A 26,317-nucleotide genomic window follows, 5' to 3' on the forward strand; every position below is an offset into this window, starting at 1 on the left:
CCCTTTAGTTAATTGATACGCGACAGTCACACAAAACTCTAGAGGCACATGTCCACTTCTTCCACCCATCTTGAATTCTAAGAGTAACAAACTCAATCTCATAATCAAGCAATCACTATTATTAATATTGTATCTCTGCGGTTTGGTTCTAATGAGGAGATAGCTTGGTAAGAAGGGGAACCTTGCTTAGAGTTCAGGCTGGGAAAGAAGATGAGAGGAAGACCCAAAAGGATTTGGCTCGAGATGATGAGAAGATATGCAGCCTTCACTTACTGAGGATAGGGCCTTGAGAACAGTTGGCGCCTACTTTGAAGCACCACAAATTAACATGTCACAAAATATGAATGAACTTATAGTCCAGTCTCGTCGTCATTATCATCGTCATCTAAGCCTCATCCCAGCTAATTGGGTTCAGCTACATGTGTAATGTACCATTGTTAGGAGTTGTGATAAAAATTGTGGCAAAAGTTTCCAGCCAACTGCCATCCTGACCCAACCCTTCTTTATCCGGGCCTATATTTCAGCATAACTCACTTAAAATGCAAGTGAACAATTAAAATTTATTCATCTTGAGAATAAAATCACAAGTAACTATCGAGGTCTCAGTTTTGAGCCTAGCTTACCTGCCAAAGAAAAACATCAGAAGTAAACATTAAAAGCAGTTCATCTAAATGAAATGATAATGACTTGGACATGAATATGGCACAACTAAACTGCAAATAATAATAATAATAATAATAATAATCATCAGACATTTTCTGATCAAGTTACATAAATACCATCAGGCAGAGTGGAAATGCAAGCAGTGAGCACATTCATCGCTCCAGACTCATACAATGTTGTAAGTCCATCTTCGGAAGCAGTAGCCACCAACAACAAAAATTCATAGCACTCTTCGGAAATAGACGGACCTGATCTGTGTACGTGCATATAAATAAGAGTAGTCACTAAACGTACAATCAAATAAACATCTTTCAAAAATGTACCTGAAAAATATTAGTGAATCCATTCTATATATTATCTACAATAGAATCACATAATTTCATTAAGAATCAAGATTTGAGCTCCCAGTGAATTAAAATCAGGCATGAAGGCTGCTGATGATGTTATTAAAAAACCGAGATTTGAGCAAGGAAGCTTCATATCAACACAAGCAATTAATATAGAAATAGTCACAAGTAAGACACTGAATATCACTTCAACAAAGAGGAGCACATCAAGCAATAAATCGCATTGACCAGAAACTGGAAGTTATGTTGATGCAAGACAATTAACCACTTGCTCTAAAAGCTCGAACTCTTAGAGCATGGCGAATTAATCCCTTTATCTCATAGCCCAAGCCCCACATCTCATGTGTTAGGACCTCGGCCGAACCCCCCTCATGGGCCCCAAATCATATGGGTACGGCCTCACACGAGCCACCTGCCTCACACGGGTGGGGCCTGCCTCACACGGGCCGCCCACCCCGAGTGTGCCCCTACATCCCATAGGCAACCCCACTCGAGCCCGGTGTGAAAATGTCCATGTATTAATCACCCCCGGTGAAGAGTCTCAAACACGAGACCTCCCGCTCTAATACCACTTTGATGCAGGACAATTAACCACTTACTCTAAAAGCTTGAACTATTAGAGTATGGCGAATCAATCCCTTTATCTCATAGCCCAGGCCCCACATCTCATGGGTTAGGACCTCGACCGAACCCCCCTCGTGGGCCCCAAATCACATGGGTACGGCCTCACACGGGCCGCTCACCCCAAGTGTGCCCCTGCATCCCACAGGCAACCCCACTCGAGCCCGGTGTGAAAATGCCCCTACATTATATGTACTTCAAAGAGGAGACATCAAGCAACAAGTTTCACTGACCAGAAAGTCATGTCAAGCAATAGAAACCAATTAATGCAAATCCAAATATAAAAGCATGAACCACATAAACAAACAATTGAGAGAGTCATAAGCATTTCCTTGTTTCTATATTTTGATACCAACAAGGTGGCACAATATGGGTAATACCCCCAACGGGTACGCTAGACAATGTAACTTTCATTTAATTGAACAAGCTACAAAGTAGCAAAGGCATACAGCAAGCAAACTGTGCCTTACACAAGGGGCTTCTACCAAACCTACAATGAAACAAAAGATAGTAGTTACCTTGAAGCAGGTGTGGCAATGCATGCCTGTTTCACAAAGAGCATTCTGATAGGCAGTATATGAAAGACAATTGACCCTCTCTTTTTTTCCTTTTAAAATAATAATAATAATAATAATAGGTAAGCTGTGTTTGGACAATTTTTCCTCATACAAGTGAGCTGCGTTTTATGAACCAATCAAAAGAAACAACCATGCCGCCTATAACTGTACTTTTGTCCAACACAATTTCACATTCTGGATTGACAATTCAACCTAAAAAATTAACAGCAACTCCATGTACCAGAAATTTAGCCTTGAATAGTACAAGAAATTGATAGTCCCACATGATGCTAGGAAAAGGTGGAGACACAATCATGAAAAGTAATATCTGAGATTAAAGGGGCAGTGCATTTACATTAAGGTCTAGGTTCGAGCCCAGCATACCTATCAACATACCTATCAACACAATAATGAAGTTGGAAACCTTATTTCTGAACTTCAACAAGAAACACTTTGGAATAGTTCATTCCAATCCAAATGTGTGGAAATATTTTGTATTCTGTCTTCAAAGTGGGAACCATGGGATCATCTGCTTATGCACTGTGAATTCAAGGGCAGTTTGGAATAGGCTCCTTGAAAATTTTGGGATGTTGATGCAAGCAACAATTGAGGCTTTTGTCCAGATATCGCATTGGTAGGGGGACGATTAAGATATGGCATGAAATCCTATGATGCCCAGCCATGCTTTATAAGTTTTGGTCGATTTCAAAGGTACACAACAATATGATGCTCTACAATTAAGTAAAAACTTTCATTGATACTTCCTAAAAGGCCAGCGGGAGATAGGGTAGCAGGGCAGGGGAACAATAAGCTTTTATGGGGTTTTGCCATGATTACATCGTAGAATTTTGGGAAGGTAAGCTTTCTTTGTAGCAAGGGCGATCATTACTCAGCATCAGACCTCTTAGCCCATGCTGTATGCCTGTTTTGCTTTTCTTTAATAAAATCCAAGTTGCTTTTCAGATAAAACTTCGACGTGTGAGGAAATAGCACTCATTTTCAATTCTCTACAAGGGTTCAATCAAACATTTATACAGTGGCATGATGGGTGATTGCAGAAAGTTATATCAGTAACCTGCTCAATTCAACAGCTCAACTCAACAGTTTTGTATAGGGCATTACACGATGCATAAACAATGCAACAGAAAATAAGAAGAATTATACCACAACATGGCGGAGTACTGAGGATCATAGTGATGCACTCATCCACTGTACATGTTGCATAAATTTATGTCAATCTAGACCATAAAATTGTGGGGCTCACTATGGTTTGGCCCTGATTCAAAAAGCAAAATGATCGGATGATGTGATCGCTAATTTTTTCCAATCAAATTTGGACCATTGAGCATCTCTTCAACCATCCATTGTATAGTGACAGATTAGAATCCGAGAACTACCCACTTGTAATTTTCAAGCCACCGACAATCAGGATTAACATGCACGTGATATGCCACAAGTAAGGTGGAGGAGTGCACGAATATGTTCCTTTTTTCTTTTTTCTTTTTTTCTTTTTTTAAAAGGCCATGAATATGGTATGATTCCCCTCAAATTTCTATATAAAGCATGAAAATCCATGAAATTCATTGGTTTACTCTCCCCCAAAATGACATCAAGGATGTGTTTGGACAAACTAGTGAATGAATTGAAAACATTCAATTGAATCAAGAGCAAAACAGAAAATTAAATGATGTTTCCTAGTATTTATAACAGGGAAGTGGCCCACAAATTACAGCTACATTTCGTTCAAGTCCAACTTGAAAGTAATTTTATTGCAATTTGGAGTCCAGCCTGTTGATGAATACCACGGAAATTACAATTTGGTCATTACAAGTAATTGCAGTTCCAATTTGGTAATATATCCACACTCACTCAAAAAGCCTTACCTTTTCAACATCACTTCCAGTATAGCTGGGATCTTCTTTACCATCTCCTTCGACGACGCAATCTCCGGGACCCGGCAGAATGCAGCAAGAACTGTAACCGAGAGCCGCAAATACACTTCCCGGTCATCCCCGTCCTTAGCACCAACCGTTCCTTTACCCATCCCTAACAAAATAACCATAAAGTTATCAAAAGAAACTACCAACTTTTGTCAGGAAATTGCAAAATTACCAGTTGTTAGAAGCCAGTTGAGAAACTGAAGGAATTACGAAAAAACCAGTCCTTAGGAAACAATCAAGAAACCGAAGAAATCACAAAGGAAAAAAAAAAAACCCCATCTTTTTTTATCGGCATAAATAACCAATCGTTAGAAGGCAATTGAAAATTGAAATTACGAAATTTACCGGCCACAAGAGGGAAATCAAAAAGCCTAGCAAACTACAAGGGAGAGCAACCTACACCCATCCTTATTGGTAGATACTTTTTTAAATACTTAAGGTGATACAATAGTGCAAAAATTTGTGCAATTGCATTACCAACATGTTATTAAAAATAGCTAGAATTCCCTTGGATACCTCTTGTGCTCTTTGCAATAATAGCTATGAATCTGTTGAGCACCGATTCTTACAATGGTCCTTTGTTTTACGGATTTGGGCCTAGCTGTGTACCAAATTTGAGATTGGCTCTCCGCCTGTTATGCCCCTGATGGAGTCGGTTATGCATCCTGTGAGCTCCGTGCCTGACTCTCCAGTTTGCAGCCTACTTGCCCGGCTTTTGTTTCCTGCGCTTGCTTGGCATATTTGGAAGGAAAGGAACTCTAGAATCTTTACAGCTAGGACCTCCCCTAAAGAAGGCATCCTTTGCTCTATTCTTGATAGCATGCGCTCTACGGCCATTTTTTATTTGGGACCCTCGCTCCTTGTGGAAGCACCTAGTAGTTTCTCTGTCCGTTGGGACTTTCCAACATTGTTGGTAGTTGACGCCCTTCCTCCAATCCCCCACCCCTTTTCTGTCATTGGGGAGGTGGAGCATTGCTTGTGCTCAAATAACTAACTCCATGCTAGGGCTACTTTGCTTCCCTCCAAATTGTCATTATGCATGTTGGAGCTATATTCTTAATGATCCTATTTTGAACCCGCCTGATAGATGCCTTAAGCTTGCTCTCATTGGTCTATCCGAGTTTTGTAGGGAAAATCTTATGGAGTTTGTGCTGGAGGTTCACAATAGCCAATTTGTATTGGTTGTTAAGGATCCACTTTCTTCATCTTTGACTATGCACCTCTTTGCCAGATCTATATATGCCATGGTCTCTCATGTCAATGCCGACATTGTTATTATCTCATCTAGGCATCGGAGGACCATCTCTAAGCTCCGCAACCTCTCCCCTCTCTCCTTGGATGCCCGGCTCTTATCAAGTATGGAGATTGCCTCGATCATTAGTGGGTAGGCTTGGCTACTTTTGTTTCTTCATTTGGGAGTGGGCATTTTTCCTTTTTGCTTCCAGACCTAGGATGTGGGCTTTTTTGGTTTTTTTTCTTGGACCAAGATGCAGGCTCCCATTGTTTTTTTCTTTTCCTTTTCTTTTCTCTTGGCCCGGGATGTGGGAGGCCCTCCTACAAGTCTCTTTTAAGATTCTTTTGAGCCCTACTCCTTGTAATTTTTGGGCCTTTGGCCTTTTGGAAGTAATAAAATCTATGTTGATCTTCCGAATAAAGCATGGTATAAAAAAATGGTTACGCAAAGGTAATAATGGGAGTTGTTACGCAATACAAGGCTATAATAGCAATTCCTATAAAAATAAAAAAAAATAAAAAAAAAAGGACCATAATGGCTACAGGCGGCAGCTGTTGATGGGGAAGGTGTGAAATTCATCCACAAATTGCAAGAGCAATCATTTGGGAAGGTGGATGATGGGAGGGCTAATCAAGTGGCAGTGGTTAGGGGGAAATGTTGTATTAGGGAAGCCTTGAATCACGTGTGAAGGCTGATAAGTGTCACATTTGGGGATTGCAATGAAGATGACCACACTATTCCAATTCGTCGAGGATCATGGTAGTCCGAAGCAGCAAACTGCCTCACAAAGGAAGATACAGCGACCTCTTAAAAGAAGCAGAGAATTGGTATGTCTTGCCTCAAAAGTCAATTATGACTCTAATGTTGTGTCAATGGGGATGAGGAAGGGTCAAAGGGGAATATCGGTGCCCAACTAAAGACAATGAGCTGGAAGGGTGTAGGGAGGCAAATTAAAGTTTGCAAAAGATCGAAAGCCCTAGTGGTTTGTTGTGAGCTAGGAAATTGGTGGACTCTTTGTGGATGTCACCGTCAATGTTAAAGATTGGGTAGCCATTGACGTTATTGGTCGTGCAAGGGGAGCTGTGGTCATGTAGGACTCTAATTTGTGGGCTAAGGGAGTTCTTGCGTGTGTATGTGTGTGTTTTCTTCTTTTTTTTTCTTTTTTTTCTTTTTTTTTTTTTTTGGGGGGGGGGGGGGGGGGGGGGGGGGGTTTAATAATGTCTCATCAGGTTTCCTTTAAACGCTCACAGTAGTATATGGGCCAAATTTAGCAACAAAAGGGGAAGAAGAATTTTGGAGAGCTAGGTTTGGTTCACGAAAAGGTCAATTGCCCTTGGTGCATTGGGTTGATTTTAACATCACTAGATTTTCCCTTGAAAAATTGAGTGGCAAGAGACCGATTTGTCAAAGGATGAGAAGACCCCTACAGGTGAAGCTAGCTCAAGACTACTCGAGTCATCTAGAGGAGGAGATAAGTGGAGGCAACGATCGAGAGCCATGTGGCATAAGGAGAGTGATAGAAACACAAGGTTTTTTCACAGTGATGCAAGTGCTTGACTAAAAGCAATAAGATCAGTAGCATTGTTGTGGAAGGTGAATGACTTAAGGAGAAAGATCTAGTGTGTGGTGCAGTGGTCCAGTTTTATAAAGAGTTGTTGTTAGGGGAAGGGTGGATGAGACTAAGTTTGGACGATTTAAATTGCAGCGGTTTTTTAAGGGAGGAAGCTGACTCATTCAAGGGACCCTTCACTGAGGATGAAGTGAAGGTTGTTGTGGTCTCCCTGGGAAGAGGCAGAGCCCCGGGTCCTGATGGGTTCCCAATGGCGTTCTTCCAAGTGTTTTGGGAAGTCATTGAAGGTGATATTATCAGCTTCATGACAAAATTCTTCAAAAGGGGGCATCTTACAGAAGAGATCAAGGCATCCTTTATCACTACAAGTGTGGAAAGTTTAAGGAACTTCATACCAATTAGCTTGATAGGAGGCCTACATAAGATTCCTGCCAAAGTCCTGGCTTCTAGATATCTTTCAATTCTAGCAAGCGTCATCTCCAACAACCAAAGTGCCTTCATTGTTGGGCGGAAAATTTTGGATAGTGCATTGATGAGTACCTTCATGAGTGCATTAACTCGAGATACAAAGAGAGTCTAAAATGAGTTGTCTACAAGCTGGACATAGAAAAGGCTTATGACCATGTTGACTAGAGCTTTTTGGACTATATGTTGGGTTGGATTGAGTGTGGAAGGAAATGGAGAGGATGGATTAGGGAGTGCATCAGCTCAAGTAGGTTCTCGATTCTAGTCAATGACTCCCTCAAGGCTTCTTCAAAAGTTTGAGAGGCTTAAGAACAGGTGATCCACTTTTCCCCTTTCTCTTCATGGTGGTGGCAGAAGTGTTGAGAAAAATGTTGAATAGAGGGTAGGAGGTGGGCATTTTCCATGGTTTTAATGTGGGAGGGTTGACTCCCCCAATATCCCACATCTAGTTCGATGACGACATGATGCTTCTTGCAAGGCCAATGTAGTTATGGTGGACAAGTTGAAAATGCTTATCAGGTGCTTTAAAGTGTTGTCGGGTCTGAAAGTCAACATCATCAAGAGGGAGATGTTTGGAGTTCTTATGCCTATGTGTAACGCGGAGCAGTTGGCAAGGATCTTTGGGTGGGTGGCAAGCTCATTCTCTCAACATACCTTAGATTGCTCCTTTGCATTTTGAAGTCGGTTAAACACTTGTAGGACAAAGTGGTGGAAAGATTTTTTTTAAAGGAAGCTATCAAGGTGGAAGAGCCAGTAGTTGTCTCTTGACAGTTGGGTCACTCAAATCAAAGCAGTATTGTCAAATTTGCCCCTATACTTCATGTCTTTATTTAGATGGTTGTATTCAATGCTAGTTAAATTAGAGAGGCCAAGGCAGACTTCTTCAAACAGTGGTCGAAAGATAACAAGAAATTCCACCTATTGGAATGGGGCGAGGCGTGGAAATCTTCTGAAGAGGGAGGAGCACATATCAAGAACTAGAGTCTATGAACCTCACATTGTTGGTAAAGTGGCTTTGGAGATTTTGGTCGGAGGGTGCCTTGTAGAGAGAAATAATAGCTAGCAAGTACGAGTGCCAAGATGGGGGTTAGCAGACTAGGGACTCATCCTCTTATAGGGAATTTGTAATTTGGTAAGGGGTCAACTTCACAAAGTCGAAGTTCATGAAAGGCACTGGTTTCTCTCTGGGTAATGGGGAGAAGATCAGATTTTAGGAAGATGTTTAGCTCGGGGGAACCTCCTTGCAAATCAGGTTTTTGAGAATAGCATGACTCTCTCTGCATCATAGTATTCTAATTGTTAATTATGTCTCCTTGTGTGGAGATGCAGTAGTATGGTTGCCCTATGGAGAATATTCCTCCTAGATGATGAGCTGGAGGAGTATATCTCCCAATTAGATCATCTCCAATTATGATGTCTGGTGAGTGTGCCAGAATCAAGGTATCCCAGATCGGATACGTATCGGCCATAACGGCCGATACGTATCGGTAACGATGGGAACCATTACGCATTTCGGGGTCGTATCGGCCGATGTCCATTTTTGTACCCGTAACGGCCGTTAAGGGCCCGTTACGGGAGTAATGGCCGTTACTGACCCGTAACGGCTAGCCCGTAACGATCATATAACGGTAACTTTTTTTTTGCCTTTTTAAGCTCCGTTTTTTCTTTTTTTCTTTTTTTTTTTTTGAAACCATTTGCTTCCAAACTCTCACTCAATCCTTATACTACTAATTTCGACCAATCTTGGCTTGGTATTTGAGATAAAAACACATTATATTACGGATTTTCTTGAATCGAAGCTCGGTGGGCCATTTTCAGAAATTCGTCAAAAATAGGTATTTATATTTTTTTAATATGTTTTGCTATTTTAATTATGCCATATGATGTATTAATCATAGTAGAATATATTAATGTGCATTTTACAGATTTGGGGTGCCATTTTATATTTTTTTATATTTTTTTCAATTTACGCATTAATTTTGGCCCTTTTTTTAAAATTCGAAAAATCAATTTTTAATGATTGTTTTGTTGTTTTAATCATGCCATATGATGTGTTAATCATAGTAGAACATGTTAATGTGCATTTTACAGATTTGGGGTGTCATTTTATATTTTTTTATTTATTTTTTTCTATTTACGCATTAATTTTGGCCCTTTTTTTTTTAAATTCGAAAAATCAATTTTTAATGATTGTTTTGTTGTTTTAATCATATCATATGATGTGCTAATCATAGTAGAACATGTTAATGTGCATTTTACAGATTTGGAGTGCCATTTTATATTTTTTTCTATTTATGCATTAATTTTGGCCCTTTTTTAAAAAATTCGAAAAATCAATTTTTAATAATTGTTTTGTTGTTTTAATTATGCCAAATGATGTGTTAATCATGGTAGAACATGTTAATGTGCATTTTACAGATTTGGGGTGCCATTTTATATTTTTTTATATTATTTTTCTATTTACGCATTAATTTTGGCCTTTTTTTTTAAATTCGAAAAATCAATTTTTAATGATTGTTTTGCTGTTTTCTTCATGTCATATGATGTGTTAATCATAGTAGAATATGTTAATGTGCATTTTACAGATTTGGGGTGCCATTTTATATTTTTTATTTATTTTTTTTATTTACGCATTAATTTTGGCTCTTTTTTTAAAAATTCGAAAAATCAATTTTTAATGATTGTTTTGCTGTTTTAATTATGCCATATGATGTGTTAATCATAGTAGAACATGTTAATGTGCATTTTACAGATTTGGGGTGTCATTTTATATTTTTTATATTTTTTTCTATTTACGCATTAGTGACTTTATGTTTTTATTTGCTTATATTGGACAGGTTTTGGAGCTTCTTACAGTTTAGTTAAAGCATAAAATCATCTTTATTGACATAGGTCATACACTCATACTCTAATCTATATTTAATTATCTAGTATCTACCTAAACCTAAAGAAATGTCTGGGTCTAGCCAACAACAAGTAAGTGAGGCTATTAGATGGCAACATTATGAGAGGGTTGGTGGTACTAGGCACCAAATGAGGTGCAAGTATTGTGATAGAATAGTGACTGGTGGAATTACCCGTCTCAAACAACATTTGGCACATCGAAAGGGTCAATTGCGACATGTACTAGAGTACCAAAAGAGATAATGCATTTAATGCAAGCTAATCTCGATGAGTCGAAGGGTAAACGTGCTGTTGTACAAAAGAAGAAAAATAATGTTTTGGATGCAGCTCGACAGGGGGTGTTTGGTCCTAAATATATGGGCGTTCGTGATGAAGATATTATTGATTCTGATAAAGATTCAGATTGGAAAGTAACTATAGTTAGGAGAGAGAGCTTGCGTCTAGCTCGTAAAGAGGAAGAACGTCACCGCATGTTTGGCACGCATGAGTCAGTGCGTGATACAGGGGGGCAGTGGAAGTGGGAGTGCAACTGGAAGTGCAACTGCTTCTGCAGGTGGGGGGATAGGTTTGGTGGGTTACAACGTGTGTTTGGAACCGACGACAGACATCTTCACGTAATGCCCCTATACATTTGGATGAAGAAGTAAATGAGCCTAGGAGACCCTCTATTGATCCAATCCTGTTTAGGAAAGAATCAACTAAACAAAAAAAGATAAAACAAATGTGGAGTAGAACTTTCATTGAGAAATTAGGTAGAGCAGCAGCAAAGTTATTTATACATGCCAACATGCCTCCTAACGCGGCCAATTCTCTATATTGGCAGGTGGTAATTGATGCAGCAGCAGAAGCAGGTGAAGGAATAAAAGCTCCCACGGCTAAGTAGATTAGGGGGAAATGGACAGATGCAGAGTATGCGGATGTGAAAGCATACGTGGCTACCTTTAAATCTGTATGGCAAACCAGAGGATGCACGATCATATGTGATGGTTGGACTGGCCCAAGCAAACGTATGATCAACTTCATAGTGTACTGCCACTTAGGAATTATATACCACAAGTCAATTGATGCCTCAGAAGTAACAAAAGATACTAATTATATTACTAAACTAATGGATAAAGTTGTAGAAGAGATTGGAGAGGAGAATATAGTACAGATTCTGACAGATAATGAAACATCATATAAGCTTGCAGGACATATGTTGATGGATAAGAGAAAACATCTTTTTTGGTCACCATGTGCTGCCCATTGTATTGATCTTATATTGGAAGATATTGAGAAGAAGAAGAATGTTAAGGAAATAGTCGAAAGGGCAAGAGAAGTGATGACGTTTATTTACAACCATAATCAAGTAGTCGCAATAATGAGAAAGTTCACGAAAGAACGAGAGTTGTTGAGGCCTGCGGCGACTAGATTCGCAACAAACTTTATAGCATTAGAGAGTTTATTCCAGCATAGGGGAGAGTTGAGTGAGATGTTCGCTTCCCGAGAATGACTCAACACAAAACATGGGAACAAGACATCAGAGACACCGGTTGAAGTTGTGAACACCATATGGGACAACAAATATTGGAAGAAGGTCAAGTCAATCCTAAAGGTGATGGAGCCACTAATGAGGGTACTCCATCTTACTGAAACCGACGAAGCACCTACCATGGGCTTCCTATACGATGTCATGGATAAGGCAAAGTTGGCAATTCAACATGATTGTAGAAGATGGGAGTCTTATTGGAGGATGATCGACAAGAGATGGACAAAACAACTCCATCATGATCTTCATGCAGCAGGTTACTATCTAAATCCTAGGTATAGATATGCTCAATCATTTGTTGAGGATGATGAAGTTCGTGTCGGGCTAAAAAATGTGATAAAGAGATTAGAGCCTAACATAGATCTGCAAATAAAGGCGTTGAATAAATTAGATACATTTGGAAATCGCCTTGGTAGCTTTGGAGATGTTCTTGCACAACATGCAGTATCTAAGTTGCAACCGGCCGAATGGTGGATTAATTTCGAAGAGAGTACGAAGACTCTCCAAAAAATTGCAGTAAAAGTTTTAAGCCAGACAACATCTTCATCTAGCTGCGAAAGGAATTGAAGTTGTTTTGCGCTTATTCATTCAAAGAATAAGAATAGATTGCAGACTAGAACATTAGATAGACTTGTCTTCATGCACTACAATATAAAACTAAGAATGCGACGACATCATAGGAGCATTACAGCTGTCGATGACGGAGACTACTGTCCAATAAACTTAGACAATATTTATGATGAGGATGACCCACTTCTACCTTGGTTGGAAACAATGGAAAAGCAAATTAAAGAGGATAGTGAAGAATGGGAAATTGATGACCCAGAAATACGTAGAGCGCAACAAGAGAGTCGTGCAGATGTGTTGGACCCAGTAAGAGGGGCAACGTTTATGCCAAGTACAGGTACGGCTCAAGATCAACAAAAGAGTACGAGCAGTGGTAGCGTGACCATGTCGGATAATGGTGACGATGACCCCCCTGCCCCTGGTGATGGCACTTCCGGTGTTGCTCAGCGCCCTATACAGCCATCTACAGATCACGATGCCAATGAACATAGACGAGGTGGTACACGAGGTCAGACTTATGAGTGTACCGAGTCACGATACAGCCAGCAGGATGAGGGTACATCTAGTGGTGCACCGGGTCCGGGAGGTTCGGAACATCAGCAGGCTTATGGTCTTGGTTATTATGATGAATATTCTTATAGTTAATTGGATTATGATTATGATGGTTATACTAAGACTATTCCATCACATTCATGTTGGAGTAGCCCTCCCGATCAATATCCATATGATTATAGATATCCAGATCCAAATCCAAGTTACTTATCACAGCAGACGCACTCTCAATCTCAAGATTCTCAACAGCCTAAGTATGGGCACCAGTATGGCTATTCGACGAGCACTAGTGGATATCCTTACTCGGGGTCAGAGTTGTTGCCTAGTCAGGATCAGTCATCCTCTGGTTTCGTTGATCTAGTATTTCCTTCTGGCACTGGATATTATGGATATGCAGCACCTACACCTATTGGACAGCCTCAGCCTGATGGTGACGATGACGATGATGTGGAGGTCGAGCAACCACAAAAAAGCAGATTTTCATTTTGGTGGTGACTTGTGATTGTGAGTATATATTTGTATTAATGTAAGTATTTGCAGCAGACAGCTCACAGCAGTATTATTGCAAGAAGCCATGCACACACTTGACACTGCCGAACTTGTATTTAAAATAGCTCCCCTGACAACCAATCAAGTAATCCTTAATCAAGTAGCAGGGGAGTATATCAGACACTACTAATTTTATTTTTTTTAATATTCTTGACTTGAGGATGACAGGTCATAGACAGGAATCACAGTCACGTGCACAGGTATGTTCGAGAAATTCCTCAAAAATAATTGCAAACACCTAATGTAAGATATTTTCATATTACATTCATTCTAAAATATTTATCATTGATAGTATATAGTTAGAAAATTAAATATATAAATTTTGTAATCAAATTCAGGTTATCTGGTTCATAAATTCATCAGACAGTCCGATACAACTTCTCACCAAAGAGTGGACCGTTACACCACCATAAACATGTTCCTATTTATATCTATCATTCATTCTAATATATCTATCATTGATAGTAGATAGTTAGAAAATTAAATATATGAATTTTGTAGTCAAATTCAGGTTATCTGGTTCATAAATTCATCAGACGATCCGATACAACTTCTCACCAAAGAGTGGACCGTTACACCACCATAAACATGTTCCAATTTATAAATGAATGCATATTTGGAATGCTTAGAATATTCCGGATTTAATCCATATTTTTTCATATTTTTTTGGCAAAAAAAAAAAAATTTGCGCCTTTACGGGCCGTTATGCCCCTGTATCGCCGTTACGCCCCGTATCCGTATCGGTTTTGGAGGTCACCCTTACGCCAACCGATACCAATACAGGACACCTTGACCAGAATAGAATTGTCTGGCAGATAGGTAAGTCAGGATGCTTCTCAGTTTGCTCCCGTTATCTGACTTGAGATGCAAAGTGGTGTGAAAGGGCAATGGCATGTGTGGAATTATGGTGGCCTCCCAAAGGTCGCACCCATTGGGTGGTTAGTAGGAAGGGAAAGGGTCTTAACCGATGAAAATCTTAAAAAATAGTCAATTGAAAATCTTAAAAAACAATCAATGGTTATTCCTAACGTCTCTCATCTGCATGATGAGTGTTGAATCATTCGATTATCTTTTTGTTCACTACCCATTTGTGCGGCAATTGTGGCATGGCCTTCTAAGGAGCCTTCAATATGTCTTGGTTAATGCCAATCTCAGTTGAAGGTCTTTTATGGCCTAACATGGAGTGGGGCTTCCCTTACTATTTCAAGGGTGACTTCAATGTCATTCGGTTCACGCACGAAAAATAGCCAAGAGGGAGGGTGTCACGCAATATGCGTGACTTTGCTTGTTGGGTCAGTAGGAGTGAGCTTGTGGACCTTCCATTGGAAGGTGCCAAACTTACATGGTCAAACAGGCAAGATCAGGCTGTGGTAGCACGTCTAGACAAATTTCTTGGTTCTGGTGACTGGTTAGAAAAGTTTCCGCTACTGCATGAGAAAGGACATCCAAGAACAGTCTTAGATCACTGCCCGATAAGCTTGGAGGTTTGCGACAATGATTTGGGCCCGAAACCTTTTAGGTTTGAACTTGATTGGATGGGAGTAGAAAGCGTTGATAAGCTACTTGCTTGGATCTACTTTTGTCAATGCAACAACACAATAGTATAAGCAAAACAAGAAGAAATGGTATGCATCTATCAAAATGGCAGTGTGAATAGCAAATCCCAATGCTTGGTTTCTTAAATGCATTCTAATTACCAGTAATTTCTTAATGTCCTTACTTTTGTGATAATCTTCTAGTTGGTGGTGATTTCATCACTTTGTTGATTTTTGCTTCTAAATGCTAGGTAATTTTGTGATGGGAGCTGATATCTTGGGTTGTAGCTTTTGCGCCATCTTGACACTTTCTTTTCAATAAAATTATTGTTACCCAGTGTTCGAAATATCGGTATCGCGTTGCATATCACACCAATACATATCGGTTATCACACGGGATATATCGGTTTAATCGTGTAATGTATCATTGTTGTTGGAAACATGGGGAGACATTGGGAAATTGGTCGAATTTTTCAATAAAATTTCAGTGATTGTTAAAAAAGACATCAATACACACTTATATATCAAAACATTACAAAAAATAAGTGCATATAATAGGTTTTCTTTGAATGGGGTACTAATCTATGCGTTGTCTAACTAAATTTATGCAAGCATATTCAAAGTCTATTCATATAATTTATAAATGTAAGAAGTGTGGGAACACGAGAAATACATTCAAAAGCAAAAGAAGAATCACTAGATCAAGTTAGATACATGTTTGATTTTATGTTTGGACATAGATTGCAACTGATTTATGAGAAATTGATTATTTTTTTTCAATTTTCTGCAACCCGGCCCATCTCCTCCAAATCTCGAAATTGAAGCTCCCAATTCAAAAACATAAAAAATCATGGATTTGTAACAATTTGAGACTAATTTAACATGATTTACAGAAGAAAAAGAAAGGGTCGAAAATTGAAAACGCTCACTGGATCAAACATGTGGGATATATTGCACTACTTGTGCGTTTCGTATCGCACAGGTGGGATACAAGAAATATCATGGGATATATCGGCTGATATCGTCGATATTTAAAACACTGTTGTTACCTTTTTTTTATAAAAAAAAGTCGTTACTGACCCGTAACAATCCAGCATGGGGCCGAATCCAATGCATTTTCTTGCTCTAAGAAAAAAATTTGACCATTACAGCCCGTATTATAATGGCCACAAAGCTGGCGGTTACAGCCACCATTGCCGTTATTGATTACCTCGATATATTCATCAAACGGGGTGGGTGTAGAACTGTAGATATCAGCTCCCATCACAAAATTACCCAGCATTTAGAAGCAAAAATCAACAAAGTGATGAAATCACCACCAACTAGAAGATTATCACAAAAGCAAGGAAATTAAGAAATTACTGGTAATTAGAATGCAGTCAAGAAACCAAGCATCGGGATCCGCTATTCACACTACCATTTTGATAGATGCATACCATTTCTTCTTGTTTGCTTATACTATTATGTTGTTGCATTGACAAAAGGAGAAAAGGGCATGTATTTCTAAAGGTAGATGTGAAATTATAAGGGGAGTTATTTGATACTCTAGCAGAGTGTGATGGTTGATATGCAGACACAAGACGCTGTAAAGGTGGCATACACAAACTCAAATTAAACCATCAAAAATGCAGAACCCACTGACAGTAGATCACCATCCGTAACCCAGATTGATAGAATGATCTTAAGTTCTTAACCCATCTTAGAAGCCATCAAAATCAGGGCCGACAGCTTGGACCCTTTAATTTAAGTAACCCACGTGCCTCATGTGCAATACCTTAGCCATTAGAAGGGAGTCGAGGAATGGGAGAAACTAGAGAATTACCAGTCATGAGAAGACGGTCAAGGAAGCGGGTCCCGACAGCATCATATATCTTTAGGACAGAAGCAGTGTCATTGCTTTGGCAGAGTTTAGTCGCTAAGAGGAGGCCAGCAAGACGTTGCTCGTCCCTTTCGCCTTTAAGCAGATTCAAACAAGCTTCTAAGCCCGGACCCAATGAAGATGAAGGTAGTGGTAGTGGTGCTGCTGCTGATGATGACGATGGTGATGGTGATGGTGATGATGATGATGATGGTGATGATAATGATGATAGGTCCTGCAATATACAAAAACAACAAAAAGAAAGGGATTAAAAGGTTTTCTTCACACCCACACCCACATCTCTTACTTGATGCACCCATTTCATTATATTTGAGACTGAAAAGGTACACTTCTTTTTTTCTGAGATAATAAAGGTATGCTTTTGAACAATTTCAGTTCCAAAAAAAGAGGAAATGGGTGCATGAAATTTTAATTTTTTTTTTTAAAAAAAAAAAGATGAGCGAAAATATCAATTCTTTCATTCTCGGTGTGCGTGTGTGAGTAGATAGAGAGAGATTTTTACCATTGGATTGGAGGAAGGAGAGAATTAGTGGGATTTCGTGAATGTTTTGGTTTTGGGGATGAATTCAGGGTTTTGCAAGAGAGGGTTTGGACAGAGGTTTTGGAGGGATTGCTGTTTTCAGTAGTAGAAGCTTCTGCAACGTTCTCTTCCATTAAGGGATTAGGAGGAACGGACGCGGATTGCCTCCTACCCCGCCCGTCTCTAGCCACGAACGGGCAGTTCTGTGGGCGGGCCCACCGTGATTTATCTGTACATCCAAGCCGTCAAACCCTTTTTCTCAGATCATTTTAAGACATGGACACAAAAATAAAGTAAATCCAACCCTCAAGTGGACCACACCAAATAATAAGCTTGGTTGCATTAAATGCACGGAACATTAAATGCAAGAGTTATCTGTGGTGTGGCCCATTTAAGTGTTGGATCTGCCTCACTTTTATGATAATGCATTAAAATGATATGAGAAAATGGAAGGACGTCTTGGGTGTACAGACACATCACGTTGGGCCCACCCACTGAACTGCCTGTTCGGGGCTAGAGACGGCGACGGTAGGACGCAATCCGCGTCCAGGAGGAACGTCAAAGTGGGGTTGTTTGATGCTCCGGCTGCGAATGACGCTTGATACGCAAGCACTAAGAAGCATGTATTAAATCAAATCAAATGACACATACTGAATTGTGTAACCAAATGTCGGTAATAAGTTTCCTTCCAAAAATTGAGGTTGGTCGGACAATCCTAACCTCTGAGTGATTGGAAGCACGATCAACATCCATGAATTATATGGACCACGTACTACGAAAATAGTTATTAGTGAACAGATATCATTATGAGTTATTGGGTTTTATAGGCCATATATATATTGGATTAACATGAGATTATCATAATTTAAATATAAATGAGTGGTTACAAAGAAAATGAACGGATTAGATTCATCTTCAAATGGGTCCAATGACAAGTACCTTGGGATGAGTGCAAAGTAGCTTCTTCCCTCGTCAAAAAAAAAAATTGAAAAAGTTGTTACGGGGCTACCACTTGGATTTTTTTTTAACATTTCAAATTTTGAAGCATTTCGTAACACCTAGAGGCCACTTCGATCAAAATCTCTCTCTCTCTCTCTACATATATATATATATAGAGGGAGAGGGGAAAGTTCAACTGCACATCCTTTGCACATCATTTTGCAATCTAGCTAGTGTGAGTACATGTCTTTGCGAAGAGGAGCACTACCACTCCTCGAGCTCCGAGTTGTACAAATGGTTCAAAGGATATCAAAGTTACATGGCCCCAAATGATATACTTATTATACACACATCGTTCATCAATTTTAAGAGATCATTTTAAAGCATGAACCCAAAAATGATTCATATCCAAAGCTTAAGTGGACCACACCACAAATAGCAGTGGGACAATGATTCTCACTGTTAAAACATTCATAGGGCCCCCCATAATGTTTATTTTCCATCCAATCTATTCATATGGTCACACAGACCTATATGAAGAGGTAAAGCAAATATCATATTAATCAAAGACTTCTGTGACCCTAAAAGGGTTTCAATGATGGACATTCAATCCTCCCCATTGCTTTTTGTGGTGTGGTCCACTTGATCTTTGGATTTGTCTTATTTTTTGGCTTAAGCCTTATGACAATCTCACAAAATGAAAGGACGGTTGGGATATATAGCATCTCAAGTTTTCGTTATTTCAATTTTTAAAAACTCTTCAAATTTTTCAATATAATTAGCTTACGTTGTCACTCACAAATCCTTAACACTCAAGGTGAACCTATACATGGCGGTACCAGTAAAGAACCACACAAATCTAATTAATCAATCATAGGAAGCCAATGAATCCGCTAAATTACTTTAACCTTGAGTTTATCCACGTGATTTATTCATGTAGGACCCAAATTTAGTCAACCTATCACTAATTAATCAAGACAACCGTAACTAAATAAAAACGTGCCAAAAGCCGAGACAATTAGGGGTTAGATCAAACCAAACTGACTCAGTTACTCTTTTGGCCTAAGAACCAACGGTTTAAAGTGATTGGGACCGAATCACCATTTTCGTTATTTGCAAATAAGGCACACTATAAATTTAGCTAATTCCCACCCTAATCATCGCACATAAGAAATATCGTTATCCAATCAATTCAAAAGATGCGCCAATTTTTCGAACAAGCTCTAAACCACTCATTAGTGTGCCACTAAACACAAAAATATAGAAAAACATTCGTCTTAACGAGCTTAACGTCCATCGCAGGACATCGAGTCAAGATCACGTCTCGATAAGCTCAGCTTGGAATCATAATGTCATTGCATGAAATATGTGAATATTACTGAAATTAATCAAGAACTTAAGTTAATTATCTGTTTCCGGTCTTTGCCAAAGTTATGGCTTTTGGACCATTAGATCGTGATCGAATTTAGGGCAATAAACTAATTTAATACCATGCATATATTTGTATAGTCGTGGCCCCAATCAACCATTGTTGACCATCAAACTAACTTCGAATCATACTCGATGATCGGCGTATCTAAGTGGAGAGCAGATCATATCTATATGTAGATCATCACTAGAGTCAACTATCCCATGATGTATATCAACCCTTACACCCCCATAGTGGACCCTAAAGGTTAGAAACACCCTCCCATAGGGCTAGTATAATGAAAACCTTGCCCTTATGGTCATTTGCACCATTTTCGATACTATAAATAGGGCTTTTAGGGGCAAGCCTTGCTCTCATCCGATTTTGCCCCAGAGAAAGAGAGAAGAGAGGGATGAGAGAAAAGTGGGCCCGGTCATGGGTCATCGCCATCCGATTCTCATGCTTGCTAAATATTGCAAGATCTCACCTCTACGCTCATTTTCACGCCTTCCTCAACCGAAATCCAAAGATTTCGGATTAGATGATTCACACCTTGTTAGGTAAGACGTTTCCTGGTCGTCTTTCCATCTCTTTCTTTCATTTCATACATTTTGAGCCATTGGGATTAGAAACCCCTTTTCGTTTCCATCGTTTCTCGCAAACCTTGATGTTAGGGTTTTGAGTCTAAATTATTGATTGGAGCAATCCATGCTCTTGTAGAGCCATAATCGGGCTCGACTCCATTTGGGTTTCGGTTGTACGTCAATTTCGGGTTTCGATTCGTCGAATTGAATTGAGGGATCATTTCAATTGAGTTAGTTAAGTCATAATTCGTTATTTAACGTTTAATTAGGCTTAAATCCACATCATTAATGATACTCATATACTTTTATTTAGGTTTGGAGTGTTTTTTCCAAATTTCCGACGCTAGGGCCATATCCAAGTCGAAGATTTTAACTCTAAGGTGAAAATCTAACCTCAAGCTTCTACCTGGCATTTTAAAATAACTAAACGTGTCTGTTTGCTATTCGGTTGATAATATGATCAATGAAATGCTTGAATGACATGAAACTCTTAATATTATAATTATTTAATGTCAAATGCTAAAAAATGTTAATATGATTGAATTGTGTTGCTTGTTGTGGTGTATCAAGCTCTACAAATTATTTAAATACATGAATAGTCCGATTTATGGAGGCTATTCTAGGCTTATATGGCCGACTGAAGTGAACACGGATGATTGGGAGTAGTTAAAGCTACACAGGATGCTTTACACCTAATGTCGGTTTGCTTGGGGTCCTCCGTAGTTGATGACATTAGTCTAATGCAGACTCGATCATTCTTATGCTTGGTGATTGTATAACATTCAATAGAATTTGGGATACCATCACTACCATTGATTTAGTCTACTCATAACCATTAGTGCGTTATAATCCCACAAATATTCATAAGCCGAACATGGTGGTGTGGGACACCATATTCGAGCTGTCGGCCTATGTTAAGTTGACGAGCCTCCCCATAGTGACCAGTGAGCACTAATAGAAGTGATAGAATATTGTTCAAACAGCCCCCATCAAATTACCCCGTGGATAGTTTCGTGCTAAAGTACCGTTCGAATGACCGAGCATGAATGGAATTGTGTGATGAGTCCTTTCATTTATATTGATTTAGTTTTGTGTGACAATCCTGTACCTCTGAATTGATGGTTCATACTCGGTGTCGGGTGACGACTCATACCGTGTTGATTTCTTAATTTGGATCAAAGGACATTAGCGAAGAGCCGCCACGTGCCGCAAAAAGCCACGTGATCCAGATAATGACTCGTGATATAACGATGGTATCCTAGCTTCACCAACCTTCTATATGAACTAGGACTAATAATCACTTAGCTAATCATTCATATCCTAGGATAAGTTGTGATCTAGCATTGGAGTCGCTTGTGAGGGAGTGTTGGTATTTGCGAAATAGGCATGGAAGTCACTTGTGAGAGAGTGGTGGATTGTATGGAGTATGCAACATTTCATCATGTCATTAATATACTTACCAACTAGATTAGAAAACTATTTGTTTGTTATGTCATCATTACTTATGCTCGGTTGTGTTGATAACATGTGTAACATGCTTAAGTGCACTACATGTATGAATATGTATTCATTGTGAACCTGATATTTACTAAAATATACCAAGTAACAATCTTGGAGATATTTCTTCACTATATTAGCGTTCGACGTTTCCTATTTGACATATACAGATAACTCAAGAATGGGACCAGTCGGTGATGCGCTCAGGGCGCCTAGTAGATCTCTAGCTTTTTTCTGTTGGGTAGTTGTTCTTCTATTTCTTTTGCAATCATTGTGATTAGTATAATTCTCATATGAGTGGTCACCACTTTTGGAACTGTAGCTTTTGGGTGATAGCCCTACATTTTTTGGATTTGGTTATTTCTACCTCACTTTGGTTTCACCAGGTCAAAATGCATTACTCTGATTATTTATGTATAAAATGAATATAAATTTAAATGAAGATGCATGCACTTTTGCTAGGTTTATATCTACAGAACTTGGTGACCTCAACATACTAGCCAGGTCGTTGGTGTGTGGTACACCATCAATTCACTTCCATGATGGATGGCCTAGATGAAGGCACGATGAGGTGCGAGTTTGAGAGAGAGAGTTTTCGTCATCCGCACTTCCAATAGAGAGAAACGCTCTCCCACTCGTACACACCCTTTCCCCAACTCTCTCTCTCTCTCCCCCCTATGCACTCCCTCGCTCTTTGTATCCCTAAAAAAACTGAAAACTCCTCTCTTAACTCTAACTTCTCAAACCCACTAGAAAACTCTCTCTCTCTCTCTCTCTCTCTCTCTCTCTCTCCCAATGCGCAAAGTCCCTCTCTACACTAGCTCTCACTCACACACCCCCTCATCTGAATGCCTCTCAATCTCTCTCAAGCTCTCTCTGTTTCTTGTGCACCTCTATCTTTCTCACTCGCATCCCTCTCTCAATCTCTCTCCCTCTTTCCAGCTCACCTGCTCCATCTCTCTCATCAACATCTCTCCCTCTCTCCAACAGATCCCCACCATGTCTTCTATCTCTCATGTCATCTCTATACTTGAACCCCTCCATCGCAGCAGCCATGAAGCTCCTACTTGAAGGAAACATGCACCATTATCCCTCAATGGTGGAAACCCTAATCAGGTTGTATAATCCCCAATCTCAAATTTGTTATTCCAAGATTAGGTTTTTATTTGGGATTTCTTATTCCTAAATCTAGAAAAAATATATATGATTCCATTTGGTTAGTTTCAAGGAATTAAGGGGGATTCCGATATTAGAGTTTTCTTTATTTAGGATTCCTAAATTTGAAGAAGAAGAAGAAGAAGAAAACTGGAATGAGATTGTCAATTAACAGATCTGATTAGAATTTAACAATTAGGGATTATTCCATAATTTAACTAGGGTTACCTAATTCTAAAGAATTAGGGATCAATGAATCATAGATCTTAATTTGAAAGGAAAAAAATAAAATGAAATGTGGATGGGCACGGACCAATTGAGATGGCTCCTTAGAGCTAGGCCACTATTAAGCCATCCATACTTTAAATGTTGAAATTATTTGGGATGGTCATCAACCCATGTGAATGGACCCTGCATGTGGAACTGTCCATCTTGGAGGACTTTTTTCCTTTCTTTCTTTTTTTTTTTCGTTTTTGTTTTTATGTATGTCCAAAAGTTTAAAAAAATCATGCACAAGGGAATGGAGTACTATTGAAATAGAATATTGAGGGCCATTAGATGGATCTTTTGATTATTTGGTGCGCAACATCCTATACAGATGTAAAACCCCCATTGCTTGATTTTGCAAAATATTTTTTTCATACACATTATGTTCATGGTTTGAAAAGATTCTTCACCCATCTCTAATGAATTGAAATTAGCATGTTGCATCAATGATTCATTACTTAGATTATCTGTTTGAAGACATCTCAATGCATTATTTGTGGTATTGTGGTGCAAAACAATGAAAATCTTTAGGTAGGAACATCATCCTGAACATACCACCTTCCTATATGGAAAGGAACAACATCTACGCGGTGGTGGCTTGGATATTGCCGAATCATCTGTCACAACATATGTGCAATAGCTAATTTGTAAACGCATAAGGAGTTCACAAAGCTCTACTTGTTCTTGAACTACCAGAGGACAAGAAGGAGGTTTTGGCTATGGGTGATGGCATGATTGATTAGAGAAGGTTTGAATAAAATGAAATACAAACAGAAAAATTGCTTGAAAAGGAAATGAAATGGCTACTCGTTGGCTAGAGCTATACACGAACCGAGTTAGCTCGGTTAACTCACTCGACTCGACTCAAAAAAGCTCGATTCGAAATTGAGTTCGAGCCAAGTTAAGCTGATTTTTGGAGCTCGAAAAATTTTCGAGCCAAGTTCAAGCTTGTCCAAGCTCGAATCGACTTGGATCGAACCTCAACTCGAATCGAACCAGTTCAATGACTCGGTTATTTTGATATTGATGTTGCTCACCAAGTGTTTGAAAAAATGACTCAACGAAGTGTTGTTTCAGGTGAATACATTCTTTGCGGGATCGATTGGTGTTGAGGGTCAAATATTGCATATTAGACCATAGTTATTACTTGGTTTTACGTATATGATAATGTTTAACGTGCTATTTAATCATGTTTGTGTTGCAAAGTGAATTTAGGAGCTTGGACTGAAAAAGGGTGCTAAAGGCATAGATTTGATGCTCACAAATTACCAAGGCAAGGGACAAATCCTAAGAGATCGAGATCGAAGAATTTACACGCCTAAGATCAGAGAAAATCAAGTGATTGAAGTTAAAGGGGCCTAAAAGTCGTCCTGATGCAAGATCAAAGGGTTCCCACCGTCTGTGATCGGATGCCTGATCTGAACCATCCACAAGCTCCAGAGGCTAGGGCTGACCCTAGCCAGGACGTCAGATCCGAAAGACGGGCCATGCATCCATCGCAAACACCATCCAAACGCAAGTTGGTTGCGTTTTTCACTTCGCACGCTGCGTAAGGAGTTTCTCCACCGACTCCAGCCTCTTATGCACGACTCCAGCAGCCACAACACTGACTCTCTTATGCCTATAAAAGTGAAGAGAGAGAGAGAGAGAGAGAGATCGTGGCCGACATCGAGTCTCCTTCTTCCTTCTTTGGTTTCTTCTTTCCTTTAATGTTTTGCTGAGATTTTAGCGTCATCATGTCAATGATAGGCCAAATCTCTTAGTTAGGGCTAAGAGGTGAAGCTTGTAGCGTAATGGGTGTTTTTCGATTGCTTTTATTCATATTATTGAACTCTCTTCGATTTAAGTTTGATTATAGAAATACTTTTAATTTTTAATGGTTTGTTGTGACTTAAATTACAATGGATCTGCGGTAGCTTTAAGTATATTCTTTTCATTATTGAGATTATGAAGTTAGGAAATTCTGTTGTTCACCATCGTCTCCTGGACATGGTTGGATGATGGAATCCTTCTCTACGTTCATAACTCTCTCAGATTGGATGTGGATTGGTTAAATTTTATTGTTTACTTTGTCTCATGGGCATAGTGTTATGATGGAATCAATTCTAATTCTCATACCTTTTATCTCTTGAAAACTGGATCAAAGGAAGTTCAGATTTGATTTTTAAGATTATATCTTCCAACTGGATGAAGATTAGACTCTAAATCCAGTTGTGTTCATGAATTAAGCATAGATCTCCCTAATCTCTACAAGTGGATCCTTGGAAACCCTAGTTTCCCACCTTTAAAATTTATAAGTTTTGATTACATAGTTTATGATTATTCTCTTAAATTTTCTTGATTTAGATTACATCTTCTTCTAGTTCTAGTTCTAGTTACTTTTAAAATACGTACAAGGTTCAATCCATGTGGATTCGACCTTGGTCTTACCGGGATTATTACTACATCGTGACCCTACACTTGAGGTTGTGAACAAGTTTTTGGCGTTGTTGTTGGGGATTGACGGTTACGTTTTACTGATATTAACTAGTTTTAGAATTATGTTAAGATTATGGTTTTTCTAATTTTTAATTCTAGGTTTAGGTTTTTCTATTTGATTTCTAGAAACTAACCGAACTTTCCTGTTCTGTAGGACCCAGATATAGGATTTTTAAATTGGTAATCTCTTTCTAATTTTTCTATTTTCAGGCTTAGGGTTTTATTTTCTATTTTTAGGATCTCTTTTATTTTTAGAAACTAACTTTGTAATATAGGTTTAGAACTTTCCTAATTTGTTTTTAGAAACTTTCTAGTTTCTTTTTTTAGGAATTTTTTTCTTTTTAGAAACTAGTTTACTTTCTATTTTTTAGGAACTTTCTAATTTTAGACTTTCTATTTTTAGAAACTGACTTGTTTTGTTTTGTTTTGCAAGATCTTAATTTATGAACTTCTGATTTGGTAACCTCTTTCCAACACTTCTTTCTCCTTATTTCTAGATTTCTATTTCTTTTCTTATTTAGGTTTAGGTTAGAATCTGAGATTGAGGGTTGCGACTGT

The 26,317-nt window shown here is 38.9% G+C and overlaps 1 protein-coding gene across 4 annotated transcripts in view; it reads right to left on the reverse strand.

Moving 5' to 3' along the window:
• The window catches only part of LOC131216895 (uncharacterized), a 93,245-nt gene extending 75,691 nt beyond the window's left edge, over positions 1-17,554 (reverse strand). For 3 of the 4 annotated variants that reach the window (XR_009157098.1, XM_058211501.1, XM_058211503.1), the window contains exons 1-4: positions 17,414-17,554; positions 16,855-17,125; positions 4,072-4,234; positions 780-916 (exon numbers count right to left, since the gene is read on the reverse strand). Coding sequence is in view for 3 of the 4 variants with exons in the window: in XM_058211501.1 (XP_058067484.1) it covers positions 780-916; positions 4,072-4,234; positions 16,855-17,125; positions 17,414-17,416 (574 nt within the window). In the remaining variant the exon portion in view is untranslated. The remainder of the gene's footprint in view (positions 1-779; positions 917-4,071; positions 4,235-16,854; positions 17,126-17,413) is intronic. The other variant, XM_058211502.1, reaches the window with a different exon arrangement.
• Between the last annotated feature and the right edge of the window lie 8,763 nt (positions 17,555-26,317).

This window comes from Magnolia sinica, chromosome 10, assembly GCF_029962835.1.
Source record: "Magnolia sinica isolate HGM2019 chromosome 10, MsV1, whole genome shotgun sequence".
NCBI classification, from domain to species: Eukaryota; Viridiplantae; Streptophyta; class Magnoliopsida; order Magnoliales; family Magnoliaceae; genus Magnolia; species Magnolia sinica.